At 38.1% G+C, this 26596-nt stretch overlaps 1 protein-coding gene across 2 annotated transcripts in view; it reads right to left on the bottom strand.

Annotated features, from left to right (window-relative positions):
- Positions 1-26596, bottom strand: part of ADCY2 (adenylate cyclase 2) — a 229908-nt gene that overhangs the window by 123133 nt on the left and 80179 nt on the right. For both annotated transcript variants that reach the window (XM_082305789.1, XM_082305790.1), the window contains exon 4: positions 973-1122. In XM_082305789.1, coding sequence (XP_082161915.1) covers positions 973-1122 — 150 coding nt within the window. The remainder of the gene's footprint in view (positions 1-972; positions 1123-26596) is intronic.

The raw sequence follows: 26596 nt of genomic DNA, 5'->3' as shown, positions 1-26596 counted from the left end.
GCAGCATCTTCAGCTGTATGCAACCCAAGTGCCCAGTGGAATAAGGCTAGCCCTCTGAACACACATCCCCTGTTAAAGTCCTGGTATGAACTCTCCATTTGCTTTTTCTGCAAAACAAGCATTGGTGATGGATCTTGAAAACCTTCATTTAAAATGGCTGCAGGTATCTGTGAGACAGATATAACAATTAAGGTCAGATGGGACATATGCACTTTTTGTGACAACAGAAATGTGTCAGTGAAGGCTCTATTCTCTGACCCTTAACAGTTCATAGAAGTTTAAGTCTAGTGACCTTCAAAGCAAAATACACCTATCTTCTTTACTACTTGATGAGCTAATTTGTATTTCAAATTCTCTTAAATGAAGCACCTATCTGTCAGGATGATAGGCACTGAACAGAACTTGCAAAGAGAAAAAGAAGTATATATAGCAATCAGAGAAGCCTTTTATTCAGCTGCTACAATAAATGACAGATAGTCTCATTATGCAATTCCCCTAGCTCCTCTTAACATACCTGACCCCTAGAACTGTATCACATGATTCATCAGTATTGTAGTTTCAAATATTTTTCAAAAACAGTGCAGCAACATCTTCACGCAGTGATTTTGCAGTATAGGTCTTGGGCGTGAAGAACTGATGATTTCCAAAGCACACATGTACATCTCACAGCTCATTCAATGAGGACAACAAAAGAGTTTGCACACACGATCTATATAGCATTTTCAACTTTCTTTATCATAAAACATTTTCATAGAACAAATGAAAGAAAACATGTATTTGACAGCACAAATAATTATAATACCTCCTTGTATTCAGATGGAAATAGCACACCACCCTGTTCAAAAGACTGCGTATTTCATTAAGCAACTTTCAGTAATTCAGTCAGTATTTTTGCATTAGCAAACTGGATAATCTAGTGATGAGTAGGGGGATAATGTGAAAACAGCAAAACCGATGTCGGTGTGACTTTACCTGTTGCCTCTTCTCAAATTCTAACTTGATACGGGATTTGATGCAGTTGCACGTGTCCTGATACGTCTGCTGCAGTGCAAGTTCCATGAGGTGTTTGTGGTATGCTCCTGCCAAGTTTCCACAGATAAAAATGATTACATTTGCCAATATCTAGGGGGTAAAAAAAAAAAAAAAAAAGAAGTGTCAGGGAATTTATATAAATAAATTAACAGTATATAATCTTAACCTGAAATGAAAGGTTGCTGCAGTTACGTATTTTGGTTGTGTTTGATTTCTAGCAAAGGTTCGCCTTTCCAAAAGCCTTCACAATTAGTGGCAAAATCCCAAGCAATAATACCATTTCCATTTAGGATTAAATAAGAATGATGATGAACAACATGTTTGCCTATTCAAAGAGGTATACATTTTCTGTAAAAGAAATTCAGCTCATGTTGTACATCCACTGCTGAGTATTAATTAGGTGGGATCATGATCTACTGATGTAAAACAACAGCTATGGCTCCTAATAACAACATCAGAAGCCATGTTATTGCTACAGTCTTTTGGCAGGACATTTTCTTTTGCAGTGCCATATGATTAAGGGGTGAAAAGATTCACCTACATCAACAGCCTGACCTTCATTTTATCACAGCCTGACCCATTACTATCTGTCACTTGGCTATAAATATTAACTTTGGTGACAGTAAGCAATGTTTAAGTAGTGAGATCTGACATCTCTCTATTAGAATATACTTTTCACTCCTACCAAAACACTGCATTTGCCTAAACCACAAAATTTAATCTATAAAATTTAGGGTCAAACTTACAGCATCAGATACTCAGTGTACACAACACATGAACATGAGAACTAAGTTTGCTTAAAGAATCCAGTTTTATTTATTAATTGTCTGGGACATTTCAGAGAAAGTAAAGAGAGGAGAGAGGCAGGCCTTTTCCGTGCTTGAACTTCAAAAAGGACAGAATACTGTGTGGTGATGCTAACACTTTCAACTGTCCCCCATTTATTGGTGCAAAAGGAGACATATTTATGCCTCCTAGCTCACTCAGAGCAGAAGAAATACAGTAGAGTAATGAAATAAATTCTGAATTCAATAAAAAAAGATAATATTAAAAGGGAACTGAAGTTGACATACAGCTGCAGTCTGATCAGAGCAGGTGTCTATCTGTAAGACCCTAGTGTATCATATAACCTGGATTACAAGTACTACATGATGTCGTAGTGCTCATGGTCTGGAAGGGAAAGAGGAAGAAAGGAGGCTAAAATTCTATTAATTCTCCACAGGTAATCTAATCATGTGGTTTATGATAAATTTCCCCAATGATCATTCATGGTTGGTTTTGGTGTACTTATGTACCAGGCAATCCTTTGTGGACTGCTAGTAGTGAAAGTGCCAGAGATGTCAGAAGTCGGACAGTATGCTACAGTGGTTCAGAGAAAAGACAGAAATTGTCCTATTAACAGAAATCCATCTCCTTGAGGAATACATTTTATTCACAAAAAGTACATGAAGTTTTAATGCTCCTTTTATAAATGCACACTTTAAAATGAGAGTTTTAAAGAAATGGTTTTATTTTCCTCATAAATTATAACATCATTACAGGCAATACCTGTTCCTCCATCTGTGATATGTCTGACATCTCACCTCTCATGGTTCCACAAAGCTAAAAGCAGGAACTATACACCTTTGCCACAAAAAGGACTGATGTTTTCAATTTGATAAAACTTTTCGTTCTTTCTTTCCCTAAAACTTTAAGATCATGGCATTATAATGTTTCCAAAAGCAACATCTGAGTTCTTAAAATTTTCTAAAATACATACATGTAAAAGCAAGGAGAAAAATCTACGTTTCCCACTTTCTCCAAAGAACCTCTTTTATGAAGTAGAGGGATAGGAAATAGTTTAAATGAAACATTTCACAACAGCCAATAATTTAAAAATCGTAAGAGATGATGGTGTACAGAAAAACATTTGAACTCAAAATACTTTTATATTTTTTGTAAATCACAACTGCTTAATTCTGCTTGGACGTCAGCAGCAGCATGGTACTTTTAGCAGACACGGATTAGTAAACAAAGATCTTGTGTGAGAGATTACAGTGCAGGGGTAGGGTGTTCCAACTGGCAGTCACTGCTGGTTTTTGAAATGAAATTATGAAATGAGAACAAATGCCTGAAAATAAAGATTGCTGGGCATAGAATATTCTCAGATAGGCAGTGGGAAGGTTTAGTAACAAAATGAACACTGACTTGAACTGAAATCAACAGTGTGCTGTCATCATCTCTATGTACGGATCATTGTTGAAAAGCCACACACAAACTTACTAAATGTACTGTCCAGCTTCATAAAGTTATAGACTATTTAAAGCAAAACTTCAGGAAAATAATCAATCAAAATAAAAAATGTATACTGTGATAGGTAGATGGAGGAGTAAATTATGAGTATCATCTTCACAGCCATAGAAAAACAGATTACAGTTTTATGACTGAACTAGCTGAAGTGAGAAAATAGATGGAAACAAGTGACTGACAGGCAAGGAAGCTAATTAACCAAGCTTTTCAGATTCTCAATGGGGTAATTCAGCCCACATAAAGCTCTGTGCTGGCTTCCAGTACCTGAATTAGGCTGTTCAAAGACAACTCAGGTATCTCAGCCATTGCCATACTTAGTGTAGATGTAACACGTTAAGTGTATAAGTGAATATGCAGATAGAAATTGTGTTCAAAACTTCATTAATTCTTTTGGCTAGCATGAAGTTCATTCAGAAATGTGTCACTAGGGTATTAACTTAGAAAAAAAATTCCAAGAAATGGATGAACTGGTTTCTAAATCAGACCAACAGATTTTTTGCCTGTATGTAGTCTGGCTTGAGTGAATATTTCTATATTTGTCACTAGAGAGTTATTGAGTGAACTACATATTGTCAATAGACTGTTCAATGGAAAATGCAACTATCATCATTACTAAACTTAATAAACAGCATATATACTTCTTGTTGAGTATCTCTCTTCTCCTAAGTCTTGCATTTTCTTCTGAACTGCAGTACAGCTTCAACATACAAGCTGGAGATGAGCTCCATCCCAGGTTTGCTCTAAAGTCTCATAGGCGTTCTCCTAGAAGGAACAGGTTCAGTTTTCCTCAGTCCAAAAAAATTAACTGAGCTTCCCACTTCCTAAGCAAGTACTCTAATCAGTATGCAATTGTACAAAAAGTTCCTCCTGTTCAGGCACCTGCTCTGAGAAGACCCCATGCAGTGAATCCTACCTGGACTGAAGCACTTGGAATGAAATCCTGAGTCAGACCAGTCTTCTACCTTGTCATTTCTTTAGGCTAGGACTCTGAAGCATTTTCTCTTTTCCTGTTTTTTTTAATCCCCACCCCTGCCTCCCTCCTCCCCAGGTGAATGTTGGATAATAAGAGAAGATATGGTGGATCTTCTGGTAAGAAACTCTGAATCTTGCTGCGAAAACTCTGATCAACTGTGCCAAGAAACTCTATAAGGGAACTAAGAGGCACCTGAATAGACTACACAACATGGTTACGGCTTCTGCCAAGCTGTGGAAAAGGGTATAACTAATGATGGTAACTCAAAAGCAGAAAAAGACCCGGGTGACCTCAAAGACAGTGTTGCATGAACCTAGTTCATCTCCTTTATAAACAGACGCTGTATGGAAAAAAACCCAAAACCCACAACATACATGAACTCTAGTAAGCTGCCACTCAATTCACCATATGGAAACACTGATTCACACAGCAGTTCTAATCTCTCTGTACAGTTGGTGGAGAGGCAAGTCCATCTCCTCGGCCATCTGCACCCTTTAGATAAAACCATTAAGTGTACACTGTGGTGAATTTACTGCATAATCAATGAATAAATTCAATGTCTACATAAGGTCATCTAAATATGAGTCAAAAATTAATGCAAGGAACACCAAGATACCATCAGGAAGTATCTCTAGGTACTGCAAGTACCAGCTTGTACCTCTAATCACTCAAGCAACATTGTCATGCCTGATCTCTCTTCCATCTCTTTTGACCTACAGAAAACTGTATGCACTTCCAGCCAATGGGGCATTTTCTAAATTGTATTTTTACATCCAAGCACATGTATTTTTCAGTATCAGTGAATATAAAGTAATCTGCTGTCTAGTGCTTAACTATCAAAATAGACTGTATTTAAAAGCAAATGAAGACAAAGGAGCTATGACTAATTTCTCAAGAGAGTACTGAAGTTCACTGAGTTGCTCAAAAAAACATAGTGTATTATATAGATTACACAGTAATGGCGCATCTTCCTAGTTCAACTGATGAAAACTGCCTACAAAGGTATATGTGTACAAGGAAGTATTATGCTATATAAAAATAAAAAGATTATAATCTAGGCTGCTGATTCTGAACTGAAGCATAAATCATTTGTTAAATATCTTAGTAACTGTTGTTCAAATACTGAATATAAAAATCAGAGTTCTCTACAGAGTTTCCTTATATGAAAAGCTTCCGGTTTCTGAGTTATTTTGTCACATTTCTTTCCTCTTAGATATTGTATAGATCCTTCCTGCAATTCTTGCATGAACAGAATTTTTACCACTACCCCAACACAAGCAATTAATAACTATTTTAATAGCTACATTCCACTTTTCTTCTGGATAAGGAAGCTGAGGAAATGGAAGCTGAGGGGTGGGCAAGAAAGGCTATAATTTATAACATCTGCATGGAAATTAATGGGAGAAAAAAGAATCCTTGTGTCACTGCCAAGGTGCAAATTCTTTAGCTCTGCAAAGATGAATAGTCTCTCTCCCTATTTGATCTTTCATTTGATGGTTTGTGGTGTGACTAGCCAAGCTAGGGAACAAGTCTGTACTTCTTTGGAACCTGTACAGTTTTAGACTCGGACAAAATTCAGCTAGAAAGAACAATACTGGGTACGGTTAAAAGAAAGTGAAAAGCAGCATTTAAAAAGGAAATGCTTAGCCACCATGTAAATTAGTCATTCACATGGTCACCATGTACTATGCCAAATACCATTATTTTAGTACATGTGTTCAGAAAGTTCTCCAGCTGTTCCATGCAACGGTCTTGCCCACGGAGCTCTGGCCAGTCATTATTCTGACTTGTTTTCTTTCACAGTCCCAGACCTATGGAGGTCCAAAGTCAGGAGTTCCAACATTTTAATACAGTTCAGTGTCAGCAATATCTGTAGCTACATGATAGCTAACTAGAAGGATGACAGAATTGAAAGCAGCAGATGGTTTGCCTATAAGGCAACCACTGTTTCAAAACCAAGCAGTTTGGGCACTAGCAAAATTAAAGTAGTCTGGATTCCTATGGATATGTATCCTTTTGTGCATTTATCTCCTTACTTATACTTCCAACTCCTCAAACAGGGCAAAGATTTTTATAGCTATAGCACTAAAACTAGTGATCAAGTGGTGCCTGGCTCACCAGATGCTGTTACACAGTGTAACAACTGGCCTTTTCCTACATTTGTCTTAGTGAGATCACTAAGTTGGGGTCTCTATCATGAAAGCTCCTGTCTTTCATAAAGGAATGCAGCAATCTTTTGGATGTCTATTTCTGTTTCAGAGCTGATGGTAAAAGTTCATGAATTAAAGTTATTTGGGTAGAGAACATGACAGGTTAAAGGACAGACAGAATACGGGCTACTGCAGACTTACTTTCTCATGAATTAAGAGTAAAAATCAATTTCTTTAATGACTACAACATTATATTTAATACTCTGAAAGGTAAAAGGTATTTAAATCCTTAAATACTCATGAAGGCCACAATAAGAACACAGTACAGATGAAGAGAAAAAACAGGAAGCTCCAGTATCCTCAGACCGTTTGTCTAAATCAAGGAGAATCTCAAATGTTTTTCAGAAACATAAGTAGAAAAACAAATTGCAATTTTGCAAGAAATGACGCAATTAAAAAAAAGAAAATGCCACAAAACCCCAACAACCTAAGATTTCTCAAAACAACTGAGAATCAACAAAAAAATAAGAGTTTGAATTACTCATTATTCCAGACGTCAGCAAACTGCTTCATATTTTCAGTGCTAAAATAAATTTGGTAAAAAGTCCTTTTGTGGAAGGGGAATTGATATCATTTTACAAGCCAGGAAGTTGTGACGCTGTCTTCTAATTTGTATGTGTAATTCTCTTTGCAGCTTTTGCAATCAGAGCACTGTGGACACCAGCAAGATATTCTTTTTCAGTAATATCTATGTTATTTGATGTGATTTTCTCTTTATCATTATTACAGATTGAAGTTTCTCATAGCTCCAGGCTGTTCTGTGGAATGACTGGATTTATTTTATTCAGCTCTGTGCATACACAGAGCCTATCTATATGCCAGTGTGGATGAAAACAGATCATAAACTCTAAGCTCTTGAATCAAAACCAGGAAAAATACACCAGAAACAAGAATCACAGTTATGGTCCCTTTAGATCTCTTCTGTGTAATACACATAATCAATATCATTGACTCTAATTAATCACTCTTCATATTTTGAATCTAAAGCTATTTTTTGCCAGAGGGGAACTCATACTCTCTTTGTTCAGAAGGAACCAGCCAGCCACTCCACTCCCTTTCCTGCCTGCAGAGAGCTCTTTTTGTGTTTATATGCGCCGCTGGGATAATTTTATTTCTTTACTACTAAAACTGCTCAAACACATTTGAATATACAATTAATTGAAACAAACAAAAAAACCCTCAAAATTCAAGCCTATTCAGGTACGTATTTAGGTACAACTAACAGTAATTTTAGGTTTGGTTTGAATTTTGGAAGCAGAATCTGTAAACAGCTGATACTCTCATCCATTTTTAAAACTAAAATGTTATCCCAAAAAGACTGAGATTCATTTTTAGGTCCTGGATCTCATATAGGAATGAGTACTAGTGTGCTACAAAAAAAAAAAAAACAAACATTTAATGCCATAAAATTTGAACAGTTTACTTAAAAAAAAAATCTATGGGGTAATACATCAGTCTTTGATATATTGCAGAAATAGCCCCATGTCTGATTTTTGAGATACCCTCAGTCTTTTCCAAGAAATTAATCTGCTTCACTCTTTAAAAAAAAAAAAAAGACTAAAATCTGTAATATAAATATATTTACTTACAGGACCAGCACCATGCTGCCCAGTTAAATGTGTAACAGCAGATTTCTCCTTCTTTTCCCTCAGCAGGAGTATTACTAGGCTGTCTCTCCTGTACTATCTACCAGTCTTCATGAAGCTTATTTCATATTATTATCTACTAGCCTTCGTGAAACTTCATATATTATATCGCTCTAAACAGCTCCCCTTCTAGCAAGTTTTACAGAAATTAATCAATAAGTTCAAAAATTATGAGGAGAAGGCAGGGCAAACAGATAAATGAACTGATAATCACATATGTGCTCTTTATTGATGTACTAACTTCTGGCATGCCAAACTGGAAATGAGATTACACTCAAAACCATAATGATGATTTCAGGTTTCTTCCCCAATCGCTGCAGTTTATATTGTGTGAAACTGCACTGCATATCACATATGCTACATACTCTTAGTTATCAATACATAATGAATTTAAAATCAATGGACAGTTTAATATTACATGAATAAAGTACAGTAAGAACATATACTCAATATAATTTTTCTATTGTATTGCAAACTGTTGGCAATTAGTATGCGTTTTAATTGATAGACAACAGTAATTAGACATTTTGAAATAGTATTTTTTATTATCTCTAACTAAATGAAATTATGATTTATATAAGAATGTTTTTCTTAGGTAATATTTTTCTCTATCAGTATTCATAATGAACCAGATAAGCTTTTTAATAGGAAATATTCTTCAAGTATTTGTTCTGCTTGTCTGATGACTACGACAAATCTTTACCAAGTTAATTTTTCAAAATTTGGCAGCCTGTGCTAGGAAACAGTGGTCTTTGGCTATGTACTTCATGAAGAATGATGTGGAGCAGAAGGGAGAATGACAATAGTGGTGTATAACCAAGGAAAGCGATGACCTACAGAATGGGATTAAACTGATTCCAGAATGTCCTCAGAGCCAAAGTTTTCAGTGGTGACACTCTTACATGTGTTTGTAATGTTTTTGAAGACCTTGGTTAGCATTTTGAACTCTACTGAGATCTCCAATCAGCATTTGGGTTACTTCTTAATTGGAAGGCATCTAACAGGAAAATTTAGTCTTGGGAAACCTTAAAGTTCAGTTTTCTGGTGTGAGGCAAATGCTATCAAGAGTCAGCAAGTCAGGACAAAAAAAGTACTTAATTTGGTTTACATTCAGGAAGGAATGGAGTAAATATTAAAACAACTTCATTCTGCTGCTGACAACTCATTCCATCTTTACACAAAAGATGCCATTTTCTCTCCTTCATGCCTCAAAACTGCCAAGATGTCATTAGTCAGGTCAGGCTTGCTATTCCAAAGCCTTACTGTGAAGCATGTTGGATACCATGAACCAGTTTTTTCTAAATCACATGGTTCGTGGCGATATATTCTGGCTAACACCTCAAAAGTTAGCACAGTACCTTACATTCATACCAGTATTAGTGACAACCCAGCAGCATATGGTTACACATTATAGATACCTAAGATGCTGCACAGCATTATTAGGAAAAGGCTATTACTCTTAAACTGGCTGAGAGCAATGATTAAATAAATGGAGGTACTTGTCCAGGGAAGAGACATTTTCCATGCTTCCACACCTGTTCTATTCTTCAAGTCTGAATATAAGAACCTACAATTCACTCTTACCTAATGTTCCTTGTCTTTTAAAGAACTATTTATCCATGCATGGATCTTCCCTCCCAGCTACTCAGTTCACTGAAAAGGCCTGGGCAAAGGACACTTTCAAAGGCCTTTTGGAAATCTAAGTAGAGTTATCAATTAAATCAGCCTCCTCCACGTGTTTGTTGATGCCTTCAGACAACTTCAAGACATTTTTAAGGAAAGACTTCTTTTTATTCTCTTTAGTTCTTTCAAAATAGGATGTGTTTATCCCATTCTCTACTCTTAGAGCTTCAGTTTTTGCCTGATGAAGACATTGAGCTTACAGACCTACAGTCTCCCTGACCCCTTCTAGAACCTTTTTTTAAAGTTTATTTTCACATTTGCTAACTTATGGTCTTCAGAAACCAAGGTCTATTCCAGACCAATCTATATATGCCTGCCTTCCCCCATCCCATTGAGAAGGATTTTAATGTGGGAATTTCTTCAGTTTCTTCTTCACTGAACAGGGATACAGAAATTCTTTCTCTGCGATGGCCTTGTCCTCCCTGAATATTTTTATAACCTGGATGTGAAATGGTCTTACAGACTTTCTGGAAGTCTTTTTGTTACTCAACTCCTGAAAGAAGGATTAAGCATGCAAGGAAGGGTAGATTGGTTTAGTGCACTGCCATGGCTCTAGATGGTATCTATTACAAATTACATACTTTTAGATATGTGTTCTTCAAACTCCTAGCTGATCTGTGTAACTGCATACAAAGGCATTCTGCAACACTTTAAAAAACATTTACACAGATGAAATATTTTCACTTTGGCTGATTAACTTCAGTGGAGCAAGCAGATTCTAAAATTGCTGATAAAGCATGCCAGATCACCGCTAATTAGTAGAATGACTTTTTCTAGCAGTAAAATTTTCAACTACAACAGGCACAAGACACAAGGTGAACTGAAATAGCTCCATAAGCTTTTTTAGAGTTAGACTACGGTGCATCTAAGGCAAATGTTATTTTAACTGAATTACAATTTAAAACTGTTTATGATTATATAATATTTAAAGTAAAAAATTTAATTTCCATATTATCATTTTCTGACAGATCTTGAAAATCTTTATTGCTTATATTTTAATTTACTCTTTCCTGGGTTCAAAATATTCTCTAGAGGTTTTGCTTTAGGGATGAACCTACAAATTCTGTGCACCATACAAGAAGCAGATTTTAGGTTGTGAACCATAGAATCATAGAACCATTTAGGTTGCAAAAGACCCTTAAGATCATTGAGTCCAACCATTAACCTAGCACTGCCAAGTCCACCACTAAACCATGTCCTCGAGCACCACGTCTACCCTTCTTTTAGATACCTCCAGGGATTGAGACTCAACCACTTCCCTGGGCAGCCTGTTCCAGTGCCTGACTACCCCTTTGGTGAAGAAGTTTTTCCTAATATCCAACCTAAACTTCCCCTGGCGCAGCTTGAGGCCGTTTCCTCTCATCCTATCACTTGTTACTTGGGAGAAGAGACCGACCCCCACCTCGCTACAACCTCCTTTGCATGGAGGGAAACTTAAATTCTGGCAGTGAACAGGACAAAGTCTTCCCTTCCAAAGAATATATTTTAAAAATCAAATGGTTTTAATACTGTGAACACAAAGACAAATACAAGTCCACTAAACTGGCAATAATCCCATTTGCATGATAACCTTGTCTATTATTACCTACAGCTCTGCCTTATTAGCAGATTTTCCATTTAATACATTTCTTACAGATTGGCTTACAGTTTGTATACTACATTTCTATGTATTTTAGAAAAGACAAGCTGTGAGTCTATTATTGAAATACATCATGATGCTTTGCAAAAACTGACAGGCCTTCCTACATACAAAGAAAAGTTACCAGTAATATGAAGGAAAGAATATTCCAGTTTCCAGATGACTGCAGTCATATTGATATTATATTTATTAATTTCTGACTTCATTCCCAAATTTGACTGAAATAGTATTGGAACCTAATGATAGAGTAGAAATAGTCACATGAAAATACAATCTCTTTTTACGAATTCTGATGTACACGTAGCAACAAAAAATAAAGAATCAATTTCCCTTCTCTAATGTTTTTCATCTCCCACCTGTATTTATAAAAGATGCCTGTTTTGAACCTAGCATGTTCTAAGCTAATAGAAAAATTACATCATAGGTGCTCCTAAGCAGCAATATGAACAATGTAGAAAGTGCATTTGTCCTGTGGGTTTTTTTACTATATTTTACTACTATCTCTACTTTGAATATCCCAATCTGATCAGCAAACTCTGCTACCTCATTATTCACCACCTTCTGCAGAAAAAGGTTTTCAATCTACTCTCCTCCTTGAGGAAGTTACAAAATTGTAGCTAGGAACCACCAGTTATCCAATGGCTCTAAAAGAGCACACAAACTGACTCCTTTCCTTCCCCACTCCCATTGCTTGTTAGACATTTCTATAAGCTGTGGAATGCTGGAGAACAACACAGGCTAACCTAAGCTCTTCCATCTCTCCCAAATTCATTCCAGCACAAGTTTATCACTCTGCACAGAACTTCTCTCCAAGCAGCTTTCTGAGACAGTCTGCAAACAAGAGCAGCTTAGATATCCATGCACAAAGTTGAAGAACTTAATATTTAGGTACTGGTGTCATAGGAGGCGAGTACAGAGCTGCCAATATTACCTGTGTGGCTGAGGGCAGATGTATCCCCACTGCAGTTACAAACATGTATAGATGTTTCTATAGTTAGCACTGTGTTGAACATACTTATTGCCTGCCAGACAACAGAAAAATGTTTGCAGAAAACACACTAAAGCAGTGCACACTAACTGTACAAGCACTGCTACAGAGCCCCAGAGATTATTTCCTGGAAAAAGTATTTTTTCCTCCAACAAAATCTCAACATTCTTTCTTTCATTCCATTCTGGCTTGGGAAGCTACAGCCTCTTAGATAATATGAAAATGTCTTTTAGTGTCTGACTTTATCCTAAAGAGAGAAGGTAATAAAATTGAAGTGGTCTCTTTGTTAGCAACAGTTTACCACAGAAAAGGAATTTCATTAGTTCTGAAACTGGAGAAACATTCTGAGACAATGTCTTACCTACAACATCACCACAAAAATCTGGGCCTTCCACCTACATCCACAGGATCAGGAGCTCTATTTACGCATAGCCTAGGGCCTTTAGTTCCTGCCTGAGCTGTGTCAGAGGAATGCTGGTCTCCAGTTAAGCTATGCCCCACCACAGATGCCCTTGATCTGGACCTCAACCTACGGACTGACTTGACCTCAGCCCTGCCTTGTCACTGTGGATGTGCCCAGCAATTGCTGGACGTGATCCTGACCTATGGGTTGACTTTCTGTTTGACCTTGCACCTTTCTCCTCACCATGATTTTGCCTTCTGATCTTGACTCTTGGTTGGACCTGTTTACTATCTCTGGTCTTGCTTTGCTCAGGTGCTGTGGGACTGGGATCTGGGCAGTGAGGCCCCAGCCCTGCTGCCTTGTCCCTTATCTGCTGCCTTTCAAAGAGCTCAGGCCTAAGCCAAGCACCATGGAGCTTCTAAAGAAAGGCATGAGTCAGCATGACAAGAACAAATGATTCTGACTATACATAAGAAAAAAGTTGTACGATCTTTGAATGATAATTTTCAGAGAGTTGCAGCTTCTTTTGTACCATTTTATACCAAGACCCAGACACAGTGTTGCACTGGCAGTATAACTACTTCACATGTTACTCTGAAAAGAGATGCAATTCAATTCACTCAATTTTCATTAAAAGAATATGATTCACCTAAGAATTTCAGTTCATTGCCTTCAAGATTTTCAAGCAATTTAATTGGATTCAGTATTGAAAACATAATCAGTCCTTCATAAGCAAACAACGACAGGGAAGAGTGAATTTGTGAGATATATTTCTATTTGCTACACATTAAAATAGCATACTAAGTCAAGAATAGGACATAATGTGAACAGTATCTATTCACTTTCTACAGCGTAGACACATCAGCAGGAACATTCTGGCCAATTAACGCATCAAGTTTCATCCATGTTCCATGCAAGTATCTTTTATTTACTGAATAAAAGTGCATTGAACCATTAATAGTTTTTAAAAACATAATTTCCAGTTACTGTAATTATACACCAGGAGCATTTCATGGGCATTAATGCTTAAGAGTTGCTTCTATATCATAATTTCTAGAACTCACCAATGTCCCCAAACTTGGGCTTCAATCATTTCTTTAATATATGCTTTGATGAATAACAAGTTATACCTGTGCATCAACTTGTACAATAAATTATTTTACTGTACTAAAATATAAATATTAGCTTCAGCACACGTAAGCAAAATATAGTTTTCATTACATACCTATATGTTGGTAAAAATCCAAAAGTTTATAAACTGTCACATGAAGTACTACTAAGTATAAGCTCATCTTCTAAACTGCATAGGTGATATAAGATTGAGAACTTCAGCAAACTGGAGTTTTGACTAATATCAGTTAGTCCACTACTGCTATATTGAAAACTACCCAGGCTTGGAAGTGGTTTATGCAGTCAACCAAATACACCACTATGTAAAAGCATACCATGACCATACCTTGCGTATTACACACAATAGTGGTCTACCCCTCTCAAAAGGGGTGGAACAAGAAAAAAAAAGGTATGGAGAGAAGAGCCATGAGAAATACCTTTCAGCTTGGGAAAAGGACGATATTGTGGGAACATTATGGATATCAATACACTCCTGGATGGACAGAGCACAGAGTGCACAAGGGCTGACTGTTCACTGGTCTCACAGTAAAAGATCTAGAGGACATCAATGAAACAGGCATATCGGACAGACAAACTGTACAGTTCCTTGGCATGTGATGCTGAGGAAGCTGAAGTTTATATTAAGTCAACTGGAAAACTTATCGAAGCATAATTGACCAACTTTTATTAAATACAAAGATACTACCACTACCTAGGAATTGCTAGGAGCTGAGGGAGTAGGCTTCAAAGCAATTATAATACTCTTACACTGTTTTTTTATATTTAATATTCCGTAGCCATTCCACTGCTATGCTGGTGACAGGATACTAGGCTAGACAGAGCTTTTGCTTAGTAAGGCTGTTTTACATGGTCCTTCTCCCAACCAGTGTGGCTGGTGACCAGGCTGGTCTGCCACTGGAGCAAGCTGTTCCACAGCGAGCCTGCAGGGTATCTCACCCAACTGCCTATAGGCTGATGACACCCTGCAGCACCTCAGACCAAGGAACTATAGATATAGCCTTACACACACGTGTAAGTGCAGTAACAGTGAGAATATAATAATGCCAGGCTAATGAAAACGCACAGATCCAATGTATCAGCCAGTTTCTAGAGAAAGTACAGCCTGGCAAATGGCATTCTTTCAGGCTTGTGCCACACACTGCTCTCTCATTGCTGGACAGCAAAACTGTGCTGAGCAATGACAGAAAGAACTGGCCTCCATTTTTACTCGTCTGACCCACCAAAAGTAGCAATCTGACAGAATACATGCAGTGGTTCTGCACTGAGTATGTTAGGAGTGTACCAAACTCAAATGCTATGAAGTTAAATGTTTTTTCCTTGGAATTTCCTGTAGTTACAGCTCAAAATAATCTTTTATAATGTCAAATGCTACAAAAGGTTACAAAATTACTTGTTTTCAACTGCAATACCTGGAAGATCATAATCTTTAAAGTGATTATCTCCAGATTTTTTTTGGAGGTAAAAATTGCTAATTGTTGTCTTCTAAATGGAGGTAGAACTGAGGTAGCAAAACTGCATTTGAAGTATATGTAGACACCATGCAGTCGCTTTTCTGGCGCAGGTACCTTCAACTTTGTGTTACCTTCCCAGCCTACAAAAATAACAATAAGTCTTTGGAAAGTAAGCCTGGAGTAAAATTCTCTTTGTTTACAAAGAGTATCGAAACTGTACTGCTACTAAATAAAGTACCTTTATGTTTTGCTTTCTTTACAGATAATCCAGGCATTCAATGGGTAAAAATGAGGGACATCAGGTACGTTTTAAAGGGAGCTACTATACTAGCTGGGTTCCAAGAGCAGTTTTAGCTGCAGATTATAGGCAGGGAAATGACACTATCTGGTGTTTGTGATGGGCACACACCTATTAAAAATCAGAAGAGGGGGCCAAATATTGGTCTAATCAGATTTTAAAAATCAATAGTCAAACCTAGCTGGAAAAGACATAGTAAGTTCCCCTATGCTTTTAAAATGTTGTAAGTTTTACTAGCACTTTTTCAACATTTCTTGCTAGTGAACAAGTGCTATATGTGTTCAATAAATGGTTGAATTAATTAATGCTTAAAATAACATGTTTGGTTTTTTTTTTTTTTTAAATGCCACAATAATCAAAGAAGAATCAAACAAAGAGCTTAGCAGGAATTAAACTAGTAAGAAATGAAAACAGAGTTAGAACAGTTCATTAATATATTTAATGACTATGCATTAAAAGCAAATTAAAATTGATTCTAAAAGCATCTCAAAAAAGATCTAGCTGGGTTTGATGAACTTTTATTCAGCAGGCTATTCTTTCATAAGTTCTTTGCATGCTTGTCTGCTATTTTATATTGTAGGCAATATTAATCTGATTTTTAAGTGATCCTCTACCAGTCTTTCAACATTAATTTAATATTCAATACAGACCTCATCACAAGCAACATGCTTATAGTCAGTTTGAAAATGCTCAATGGATAAATCCAAACAACCACCAGTAGTCAATTCAAACAAAAATTTTAAAAAATAATCATAATCCATCTCACAACCCAACACACTATCATTTTATATGGTTAAAAACACATCTAAAAATAAACAAACTATAGCAGAGTAGCTTGAAGTCAATTGAAAATTTCTATTATGGATGAAAGAAAAGATTAGTCTCCTAGCACAACTAGAGACTAGTATCAGATAGATAACTAAGGACTGAAATACAAAGGGAATACAAAGATTAGTGCGACTAAATATACAGAATGCAGGCAGTGAAAAAAATTGGTAGAATTATTATGAAATTATCTCACAGTAGAAGAAAATGTAATAAACTTTAAAATACAGAAATTATTTCATTTATTATATTAGCTTCTATGTTACTCATACTTGGGAGAAATATTGAAAGCAAATCAACTGCCCTAAAGACAGTGCTCAGATTGAAACATGATGCTGACCAAGGTGGTTATAAAAACACCAAGACCGTCACAGACATGTTTAAGAAAATGCCTTACAGTTATAGACATGGCTGTAAGATGAATCCTGGATTCTAAACGTCTCCCAAAAGTAATAATTTGTTTCACATAAATTATTTTTATGCTCTCCACATTCGATATTGTCAGCTTGTTTTAATAGCTTGATATTTGAAATATCAAAAATATTATATCCCACCCCTCATCAAACAACCTCTTTTCTCCACAGGTCCTTATTTTTCAAAGAACATTAACGACCTTACATCCACAACAGGAAAAGTAAAATAAAATTAGAAAACTATAGAGCTGCCAACCATCTTGCTCTGCATCATGTGACAGGGCGTAGCAGTGCCTGCTGGCTTGCAGGGTAAGGTAGCTGAAGAAGGTGATGACTAACAAGGACAGTGCCCTTTCCTCTGCTGTAACAGCACAGTGATTTGCCCTCTCTCCTCGTGTGCCCCCCAGGCAGTCTGCCCAGATCCCATGCCAGAGTGGGTCCCCAGGCAAGGAAGAAATTACAGGCTGCACAAAATAGCATGCAATACAGGAACTGCAGGGAAAAAAAACACAAAAGGGAGAGTAGGTGGCAAATGACTAAGTTTCATGTGCTGCATTTTAGACGAGACATGCCTGTTATTGCTGTTAAAAAACAAACAAACAAATTAAGTACTCTAGATTTGTTTCCCATCTAGAGTGTTTATGGTAGTTACAGGAACTTCTATCATATCATGGGAAATGTTGCCATAACTGCGGAAATTTAAATCACATTTGAATAAAGATGTTTTGGAAACAAATTAATTGCATGTCTTTTAGCTTGCCTATGCTGTGCTCAGCTGCTATTTTTTTGAGGAACTACTGCAGCAGGGGACTATCAAAATAGTGCGTGACGTTACCTGACACATGGTGATTCGGTCTTTAATTAAGGTCAGCATGACCTAGATCATAGCAAACATCTCCAAGCCTTAATTCTGACGGGAAAATCCATTCACAAGATAGAATCAAGTTTCCTCTATGTTAAGAGAAACAAATCAATCTGGCTTTTAAAGCATGGGTATAGCAGTGTCAAAGTGGATACAGAAAGACTCTTTAGAAGCCCTGTGACAGAAGAGCAGAAACAGATTTTGCTTTTCTTCTTTCTGTGTTGCTTCAAAGGTTGTCTAAGGCAATCACCATCAACACTTACTGCATGGGGGGAAAGCCAGAAATCTTTATGAGAATTGTCAGGTGAGGAACATAATATTGATCTGAGCAACACTCACAGGCTGCTGCCTAAGATTATTTCTTACTCTTTTTTCCCCTGGTTATCAATCATTTCGATGCAAGCCTTTATTCAGAGCCCAAATAGCCTCTTCTTGTGTCAGTCTTCAGACCAAAAAGCCCACTCAGCACCACTACCTGCTGGTCGTGTGCCCCACTCTAGAAGTACTAGCTCCTAAAACTTCACAGTTCACAGCAAGGGAAGTGGAAATCTGTTTTAAAAATGTCCAGGTACCTAACTCACGTGGAAATCAAACCACTTTATAAAATATTCATAAGTGGCTTTTAGGCACACAAATATCTTTGAAAATTTGGTCTCAGTTCATTTACATTGAAATAGCCTATTTGCACTGCAGTTACGTCTGGCAGCAAGCAACTCAGGTGACTATTTTATTCCGACTCCTCTCATCCTGTTTCCTTCTGCCAATCACTTCCCCCTCCTTGAGTTTGTATGCATCTCATGAATCAGTCTCAACCATCTGGAGCCCATGCCTTGCCTTTGAATAAGTCAGTAAAGCAACTCCTCCTCTCAAAATTAAGGCCACTGAGATGCTCTCACATGCCAGAAAAGCCCCAGCCTCTCACAGGTTTTCTAAGACCCAGCCCTGGTTGGTCTGCTTATCAGTCCAGCCCTGGCTCAGTGACTACAAGTCAACTTGTGTCACTAGCAGAGAGCAAGACAGACTTCCTAGGGTGTTTTGCGTGGGAGCTGCTTGTCTTCACAGCTGTGGCAAGAGGGCTATTTGTTATGGCGGTCTTGCAAATTTACAGTAAGATGTTCAGAGCTAGTCTGTGCAACCAGATTTTATGGTATTTTAAATGAGAAGTTCAATAACAAAGATGGATGGTGGTCCACAGAAACTACTGTGGACCCATAGTAGGCCAAGATTCAGAGTGGGGGAGCCACTGCTAGAGTGCAAATGAAAACTGATTCAGTTAAGCTATACAAGACTATAACCTACAGCACCAGATGATCCTTGCAGCTCCTTCTGGCTTTGTAATCTATACATTAGCCTTTACTTAAGACCCTAAGGCACTTTCTGGCCCTGGACAAGTAAGGGTTATAATAATTTCCAGGCTCATACTGATGATACAATGCACCTCTTGTTTGAGGTGAAAAGTACTTACATTCCCCACAGTGCAGAAGGAGACAACAAACAAAGGCACAGTAAGGAAACTCATTAACTTACATTGAGTTTTAGAAAACTTCAAGAAAGCAGGATGATTTTTTATGTACCATATGAAAGATCTTAAAATAATATACCATCATGATATAGATCAGATCTGTTGAGAGTAGACAAGAATACGGCCAAATCAAGGCGTTCTTTTCCACTTCCAGATCTGAGGTTTTCCTTTGCAATAATCTTCCTCAAAATAAAATATTATAGCATGTTACAAACATTATATAGCATGTTTGAGGTCAAATTGTATGAAGATAAATACTAAAATCAGCACTTAGCCAATAAGGAGATGGAAGAAATGGAGACATATAGCAGCAAGATGATATTTCAGAGGACTTCAAATAAATCAACAGGACTTCAGGAGACAAAGCCAGAGATACAGGTCAGCTCTTCTGAATCCCAAAGCAATGTACCGTGGCACTTCGGCACTGATGAAATGTTATCACTGCTCTATCTTTATAAAACACAGAAGTTTAAAACAGTTATGTAACTGAATACAGTTTTGGATTTATTTTTTTTAACCAGCTCAACAAAATTCCGAAGAAGTTTTGAAGAAAATTAACTTCTATTGAATGTCTTTTAATTTGATTCTCCACAACACTATAAGGAAAGGGGAAAAAAAAAAACCATCCAAAACAACAGAACAGGCAAAGCTGGCTGCCACAATAGAGTATTAGTCGTATTTGCCGTTCTCTTTCCAAAAGCTTACTTATGTAAATGTAAGAGTGCAGGAGACTTACCAAGTATTAAAAATATCTGATTTTTTTAAAGAGAAATAATTATTTTTCTGTGTACACTAAGGTTTAGCGCTATCCCTTACCTCTGCTACGTCCCCCCGCAAAATGCTGTAAATGCCAGTGAAAGAAAACTGAACAACACTCTCAATCTATGTAGGACGTATATACGCTGCTTGCTCATCTGAGCCTATCCTGCCCCTCCAGATAGTCTGACTCTCAGAGAAAACATTGCATTCATCATCTGGTCTGTGTTTTAAGCTACGAGTAATCGAACCTGACAGTCTGTTGCTCACCTCATGGCAAAGTGCATGAGGTTGATGAACAAACAACAACGCGAGGAAAGACTTCTATACTTGGGTTCAGTCCTATGATATTCAGATGTGCTTAATCCCAGCTGGACTCACTGAACTAAAATGGAAGGTACATACACACAAATCTAGCCCAAAAAACATGCTAGCCACAGCTGAAACACAACAGTATAGTATGGAAATATTTGTCTCAAAATACAGTCCAGAGCCTTTGATTTGCTACTAAAACTACATGTGTAGGAAGAGGGAAAAAATACATATATTCATCTGTACTGTATATATTTTTATATATATAATTTTGCATATTATATATGTACACACATATATACACTAATACCATCAAGACCTCATATAATGGGAAACATTTCTTCACTGCTAAAATGCTGAATTCCACAGAATATATCATGAATTTTACCTGAAAATTACTGTGAACTATCTGGTATCCATAATATGAACAGATCTGCAAGCCTGAGTTCAAGGAAATATGTACGAGGTTCAAGCCATACATGCTGCAGTTCTACTTTGATCCATGTCTTGGACACTTGTTAAGGGAAGACTCTAATATCTGAAACATAACATCTTTGAGACACTGCTTATTGCTTAGTCTTTTGTGAACTGAAATTGTCAGGATGAGGCACAACATCCATATTGCATTCTGAAAATTCTCTCATAAGCAGCTATGCAATTATCATTGCCTTCTTCTGGCATCCAGTTAATCAGCCAGTAATTGCATTATCATTCACATACACCACAATTTTTCTTTTTTTGAATTCATGCCCATTTATATGTCTTTTTGGTGGATACAATTTTTTAAAAGAGGAATACAGTTATCTTAGAAAAATCAGGAATATGAAATTATTCCTCCTAGTCTAGGAGGGATTCTTTGCCTCCTCTGAAGTATGGATTTTCATTTCTGACATCCCAAGTAATATGGGTATAGAAGCATAATTTTTTTTTTTAAGATTCAGTTTCCCAATCCTTAAATTGGCATTGTTCAAATAATAATTCAATAATAATAATAATAATAATAATAATAATAATAATAATAATAATAGTAAACAAATAAGCAACAGCCCTGCGGAAACAATCCTAACTGCTCAGGTTTTAGTGTAATGCAGTATAATCATAGTAACTCTTCTCTCCTTTAGAATTACTTTTAATGAAAACAGACCCTAACATTTTAACTTCTGATATGAAAAGTGACTGTATGTATTTCTCTCACTTCACTCTAATAAATGCTTAACAATTCTTTTGAGCCGTCTTCACAAACCACACAAGCATGTGCATTTTGTTAAGCAAAATAGTCTTCACCTCAAAATTGCATGGGTCAGGTCACAAATTTTGCATTTCCTTCACTAGTAACATTTCAGCTGATTTGCTCTTGCCTTGAGGATCAGGCTTATCATTTTTTTCTCTTTATTCAGGGTCATCACAATTTACAATGACCTACTTCCTTACTAAACAAGCATGCTATTAAGTATTAATGGATTTTCTGTCTTACAGACTGTGCTTTCATATTGTGTAAGGGGAAACTCCTTTCAGATCAGAGAAAGGCAACAAGGAAGATCCAAGGTATAGGATGGCTTCTAAATAGGGAAACATTAATTTTCAGTTCTTCAGCCTGGGAAAGAGATGAAAGGGGAGGTGTGACAGAGGTTTATAAAACCATAAATGCCCTGAAGAAGGTGAACTGAGATCAACTGTTCAGCCTCATCCATTGTAAAAATTTGGGGGACTCAGATGAAACAAACAGATGACAGGTTTGAAAAAAGCAAAAGATGGTTCTTCTTACAATGCAGTTAAGCTGCTGAACTCCTTGTCAGAAGGCGTTGTTAAACAAGATGCTGTTATACTGAAGGATTTAAAAAAAAAAATAGATCCCTAAATAAAAATTTTTAAAAAAGCTCCTGACAGATCAGAAAAAGAAGAAACAGGTCTGTAGGAAACAGGAAATTATAAGAAATGAGCAAAAATGGATTATAAACCAGGGTATGAGGGAAGCAGAAAGAAGAAATAAATAGTGGGAGAAAACTTTCAGCAATTTACAAGGAAAACATCATATTTGGAAGACTAAAATAAAACGGTAGACTTCTGACTTTTGCTAGTTTATAGCCAACATGAACCAAAGGGTGCCACTTTCAGAGTTATCAACATGAAGGCCAACAGTCACAGTTTTTAAGAAGGGAGGATTTATTTTTCTTTCCACAGTGCAAATGAAGCTAATTTAACTTCATGCACTTCGACTGCGAAAGAGCATCACAGGTACAGAGGAGCATCACCCTGAAGCAGTTAAGTGCAAAGGTGAACAACTGTGGATTTTCCAACTCTTGCTTTACCTCTTGGATCCTCCGTTCCCTAAGATACCCCATTATGGCTCACACCAAATCATCCAAATTGCGCCTAGCATTAATGAGAATCTAGACACCGTTATCTTCCTGGTACTGTTGTCACAGACTATCTAACAGGTAATAGCAATTTTTAATGACAATAGAAGGAACCCTGTCAGTCATTTTAGGGATGGAAAGAGCATTCATCACTGTAGATCCCTTTTCAGAAGCTTTATTAGTCAACCTGTTTCTCAAAAAGTTTTAACAACATTTCTGGCTTAACTCTAACAGTCTGGGCTCACCTCTGCTCTTTATCCTTGCATTTCTTTCAGTGCCTGTGAAGAGAAAAAATAATGTATGCCACCACCTGAACGGATGCTCCATGTCTCTCTAGGGACAGCATTTTCCACTCTGGCAGTTTGCATAAGGAAAGCCTTTCCCTCAACATACGCAGTCCCTGCTCTCTGCACGCGCACAAGGACTGCCTGCAGCAGTCTTTCGCTGTCAGGTATCATATCAGTCTAGTAATTATGGAGCAGCATTTTCATGCTTACTCTCATTCTTTTTAACTCTGATACTGTTGTGGTTGCCTGGAACTCTGACACTGATCAGCAAAGGTATAGTGAAAAATCAGTTACCTGGTCATGCAGTAATACATATGCCATCAACTCCCAGAACGAGATATGAAAGTTTAATGTTTCTCACTATGACCATGGCTTACAGATTCAGGGCTTAGCACATCCCGCATGTGAATATGGAGGAAAAGGATGCCCAGAGAAGGAACTACCCCCATGTCACGTGAGCATATGTCACCTCAAGTAGTGCCAAAGAGCAGAATCCCTTCTCTGGAGATTTCTGCAGATGGAAAGAGACCACAACAAACTTAAAACCACAACCATGCTAATAAAAGAAACAATCACATGCAGTTTTCAAGGAGAAGTATATGGTTTTATTTACATAGTACATATGGTTACACTGATTTATTTAGGCAGAAAATAATTCTGTGACCTAGTTTTGTTAACAGTGACCAAAAGAGAGTGCAAGACATTTAAATTATTCATTTGTAAAGAGAAGAAAGTTAAATCTTCATCAGGATCACTGAGAAAATCACTTCCTACACAAAAGCCATAATGCTGTTTAAAAATATACAGAATGCTATTTGAAAATATATGGCTCTGGTCTATGTTGGAGTTTGCTGAATCCAGTAGCCTGACAGAGGCGAAGCTGCTGCAGCACCACGTCCCCATGTCCAGCCAGTTGTGAGGCACATGAGCACACATGCATACAATACCTATGTACATATATCCATGGCCAGCCATACAGATCAATACAGACCGAAAACACAGCAGTCGGGCAAACACAAGCTGCACCAATGTCCTGATCGTGTTCCTCTCTCAGACTGACCAGGATGAAAGCAATTTAGCACAAAATACATATGTAGATACATTATGTGTCCCTCCAGCAACTGGCCACAGATACCCAGTCTGTTCAGTAGCTGGCCCCTGAATCACCCCCCCGCACACACAAACAGATCTCTCTGGTCCAGCTTGGACCCCTTGCTTCCTCCAGTAGCCAAGCCACACAGGTTCTGGCCTCTCCAGTATCTGACCCAGGCTTATGGCCTCATCTCCCACTCACCAGCTAGTCTGGCCTGACCAGTGATCACACATGCTGAGATACACTCCGACAAAATATGCATGCCATACAGTCTCTCCAGCTGCCCCTGCTCTCGGACCCCTCTGACCCATGGCCCCTTGCCCTGTAGCTGGTACTTAGACCTCTCATGCACTCCAGTCTCTCCAGCTCCTGCACCACAGACACACGGGCCCCTGTGACCCATGGTCTCCGCTCCAGTTGCTGCATGCAGACCCCCATACATATACATGCACACATAATACAAAGCCCCTTCATCTAGTTAGAAATGGAGGTTGAGAAGACAACAGGACAGACAGCATGGGTCAGGCACAGGCCATGGACAGATAACTGTACTGACCAGCAGCCTGTTAACACATGATCAACCCCTTTTATCGCCTTATCCCTCTATTTTCCCACACTTATTCCTCCCACAAACCACTATGATCCCTTCCTTCTCTCACCTTTGGTTTCTCCCCTAAACATTCCATAGTAAGTCTTGTGCAATCCAAAAATGCTCTAGCCCTGCATCACATAATGAGACCCACAGCCTGCTGGCAGTGACTCCCTCCATCTGTCGGGTGAGCTGAGGAGCCATTCCCATTGACCCACCTGGTTGATGGCTGTCACACGCAGACACTGGGGCTAATGGCTGTCCTGTGACAGCCCAGTGAGGAGCTGGGCCAGGGTGTCCTTTTTGCTCTGATTGGGTTATTGGGGTTCCTCTGTCATTGCTTCCCTGCTCCTTCATATTTTTGCAGATTAGCTTTTAATTAGCATAGACCTAACAGTCTATCCAGCTGATTCAATCTGAGAAGAGTCAGTGGAGTTTGGAAAGTACAGACATGGACATCAGCAGAAGGTTGTGACAAGGAAAGTATCCAAATCTCTTGTGAAAGTAGGGGTATGTTTTTTTCTAGAGAGGACCAGCTGGGTGCAGCTGCCTCAGTAGTAGCGTGAGGAGGGTTGGAGTCACTGCTGGGGCTTCTCCAGCAGGGCTGGACATGGCTCTCCCGCGCACCTTCTGCTGCCTAACTGTGGTCTCCTCCCATCAGAGGAGGGAAAGCAGCAGAGCTTTGCCACTTGAGACCCATCAGCATCAGTCACTTATCCAAGCCCTGCATCAGGCAATTCAAATGCAGAGCTGGGTTTAACACTGACTTTGCTGAGGAAAGGAGTGTCACAAAGTTGGATCTTTATTTGCACTCTGCCTTAACTGAGCAGGAGCTTAAAAGTTACTGACAAAGCCCAAGATTGTCGACACAGGTAGGTCCAGGGAGGATTCAGAACATGCTTATAAAGGTTGCTGCTTGCTCCCCCACTGTCCCAGGCAGGCCAGCTCTGCTTGCGTGCAACCCTGAGATTTGACTGAGGAATATTTTTAGCTAATGCAGCTCAATGGAAGCTGAAATAATGTAGCCGAGAGAAAATAACTAGATAATGATTTAGGGGACTATGTGCGTAGCATGTACAAGAGACTCTGAAGTGACATGGTCAATACCTACAACAGTAGAAAGGGAATCATCTCTGCATTCAGAGGTCATCAGTGCAGCATCAATAAACGGAACTGAGGTGAGAAAGTTAGCCAAAAACCCAAGGAAAACATTCACTGTCTCAACTGCTGGATAGCAGAAAAAAAATAGGTGTCATCACTGATGACTGAACAGCAAATGAAGCAAAATCTTAGAGTAAATAATGCAGAGCATTATCAAAGGTGCCTTATTAGCCACCTTCTAATTTTTCTGCATTCCATTTCTCTTACTTATTAGCATTTACGCTTTTGTCACCATTTTTGGATGGATAATTTCCATCTGTTTCTTCTTGTTCCCCATGTCCTTTTTTGCTGCATATTCTTTTTTTTCATTGTTTCTGCTCTTTTAAGACTTTCAAAGTGTTATCCTATGCTTATTTTACTAAAAAGAAGTGGGGAGAGAATCTAAGACAAGCTCTAAGGGTCTTAACCAACCTGAATGGATTTGATGTTACAAAATTAATTAAACATGATAAATGAGTGGACCTAAATAGCATGTTAGCGCAAAAGAACCGGAGTTGAAGTGCCACCACTTAACTGCCCAGTTAGGCTCAGAGGACACCGTCACTACAGCAACAGCCTCCCTGGGTGTCACACGGGGACCACACCATCTCCTCTCTCTGTTCTTGCCCGCTGGCCTGTGCGAGTTGGCTGGAGCAGGCAGACAGCCTGGGAGCATTTATCATTGGCACTATGGGCT

Source organism: Platalea leucorodia (assembly GCF_965183815.1).
Source record: "Platalea leucorodia genome assembly, chromosome: 1".
In the NCBI taxonomy this organism is placed as follows: domain Eukaryota; kingdom Metazoa; phylum Chordata; class Aves; order Pelecaniformes; family Threskiornithidae; genus Platalea; species Platalea leucorodia.
The sequence above is the reverse complement of the archived record's forward strand: the minus strand, read 5'-3'. Positions and strand labels throughout refer to the sequence as shown.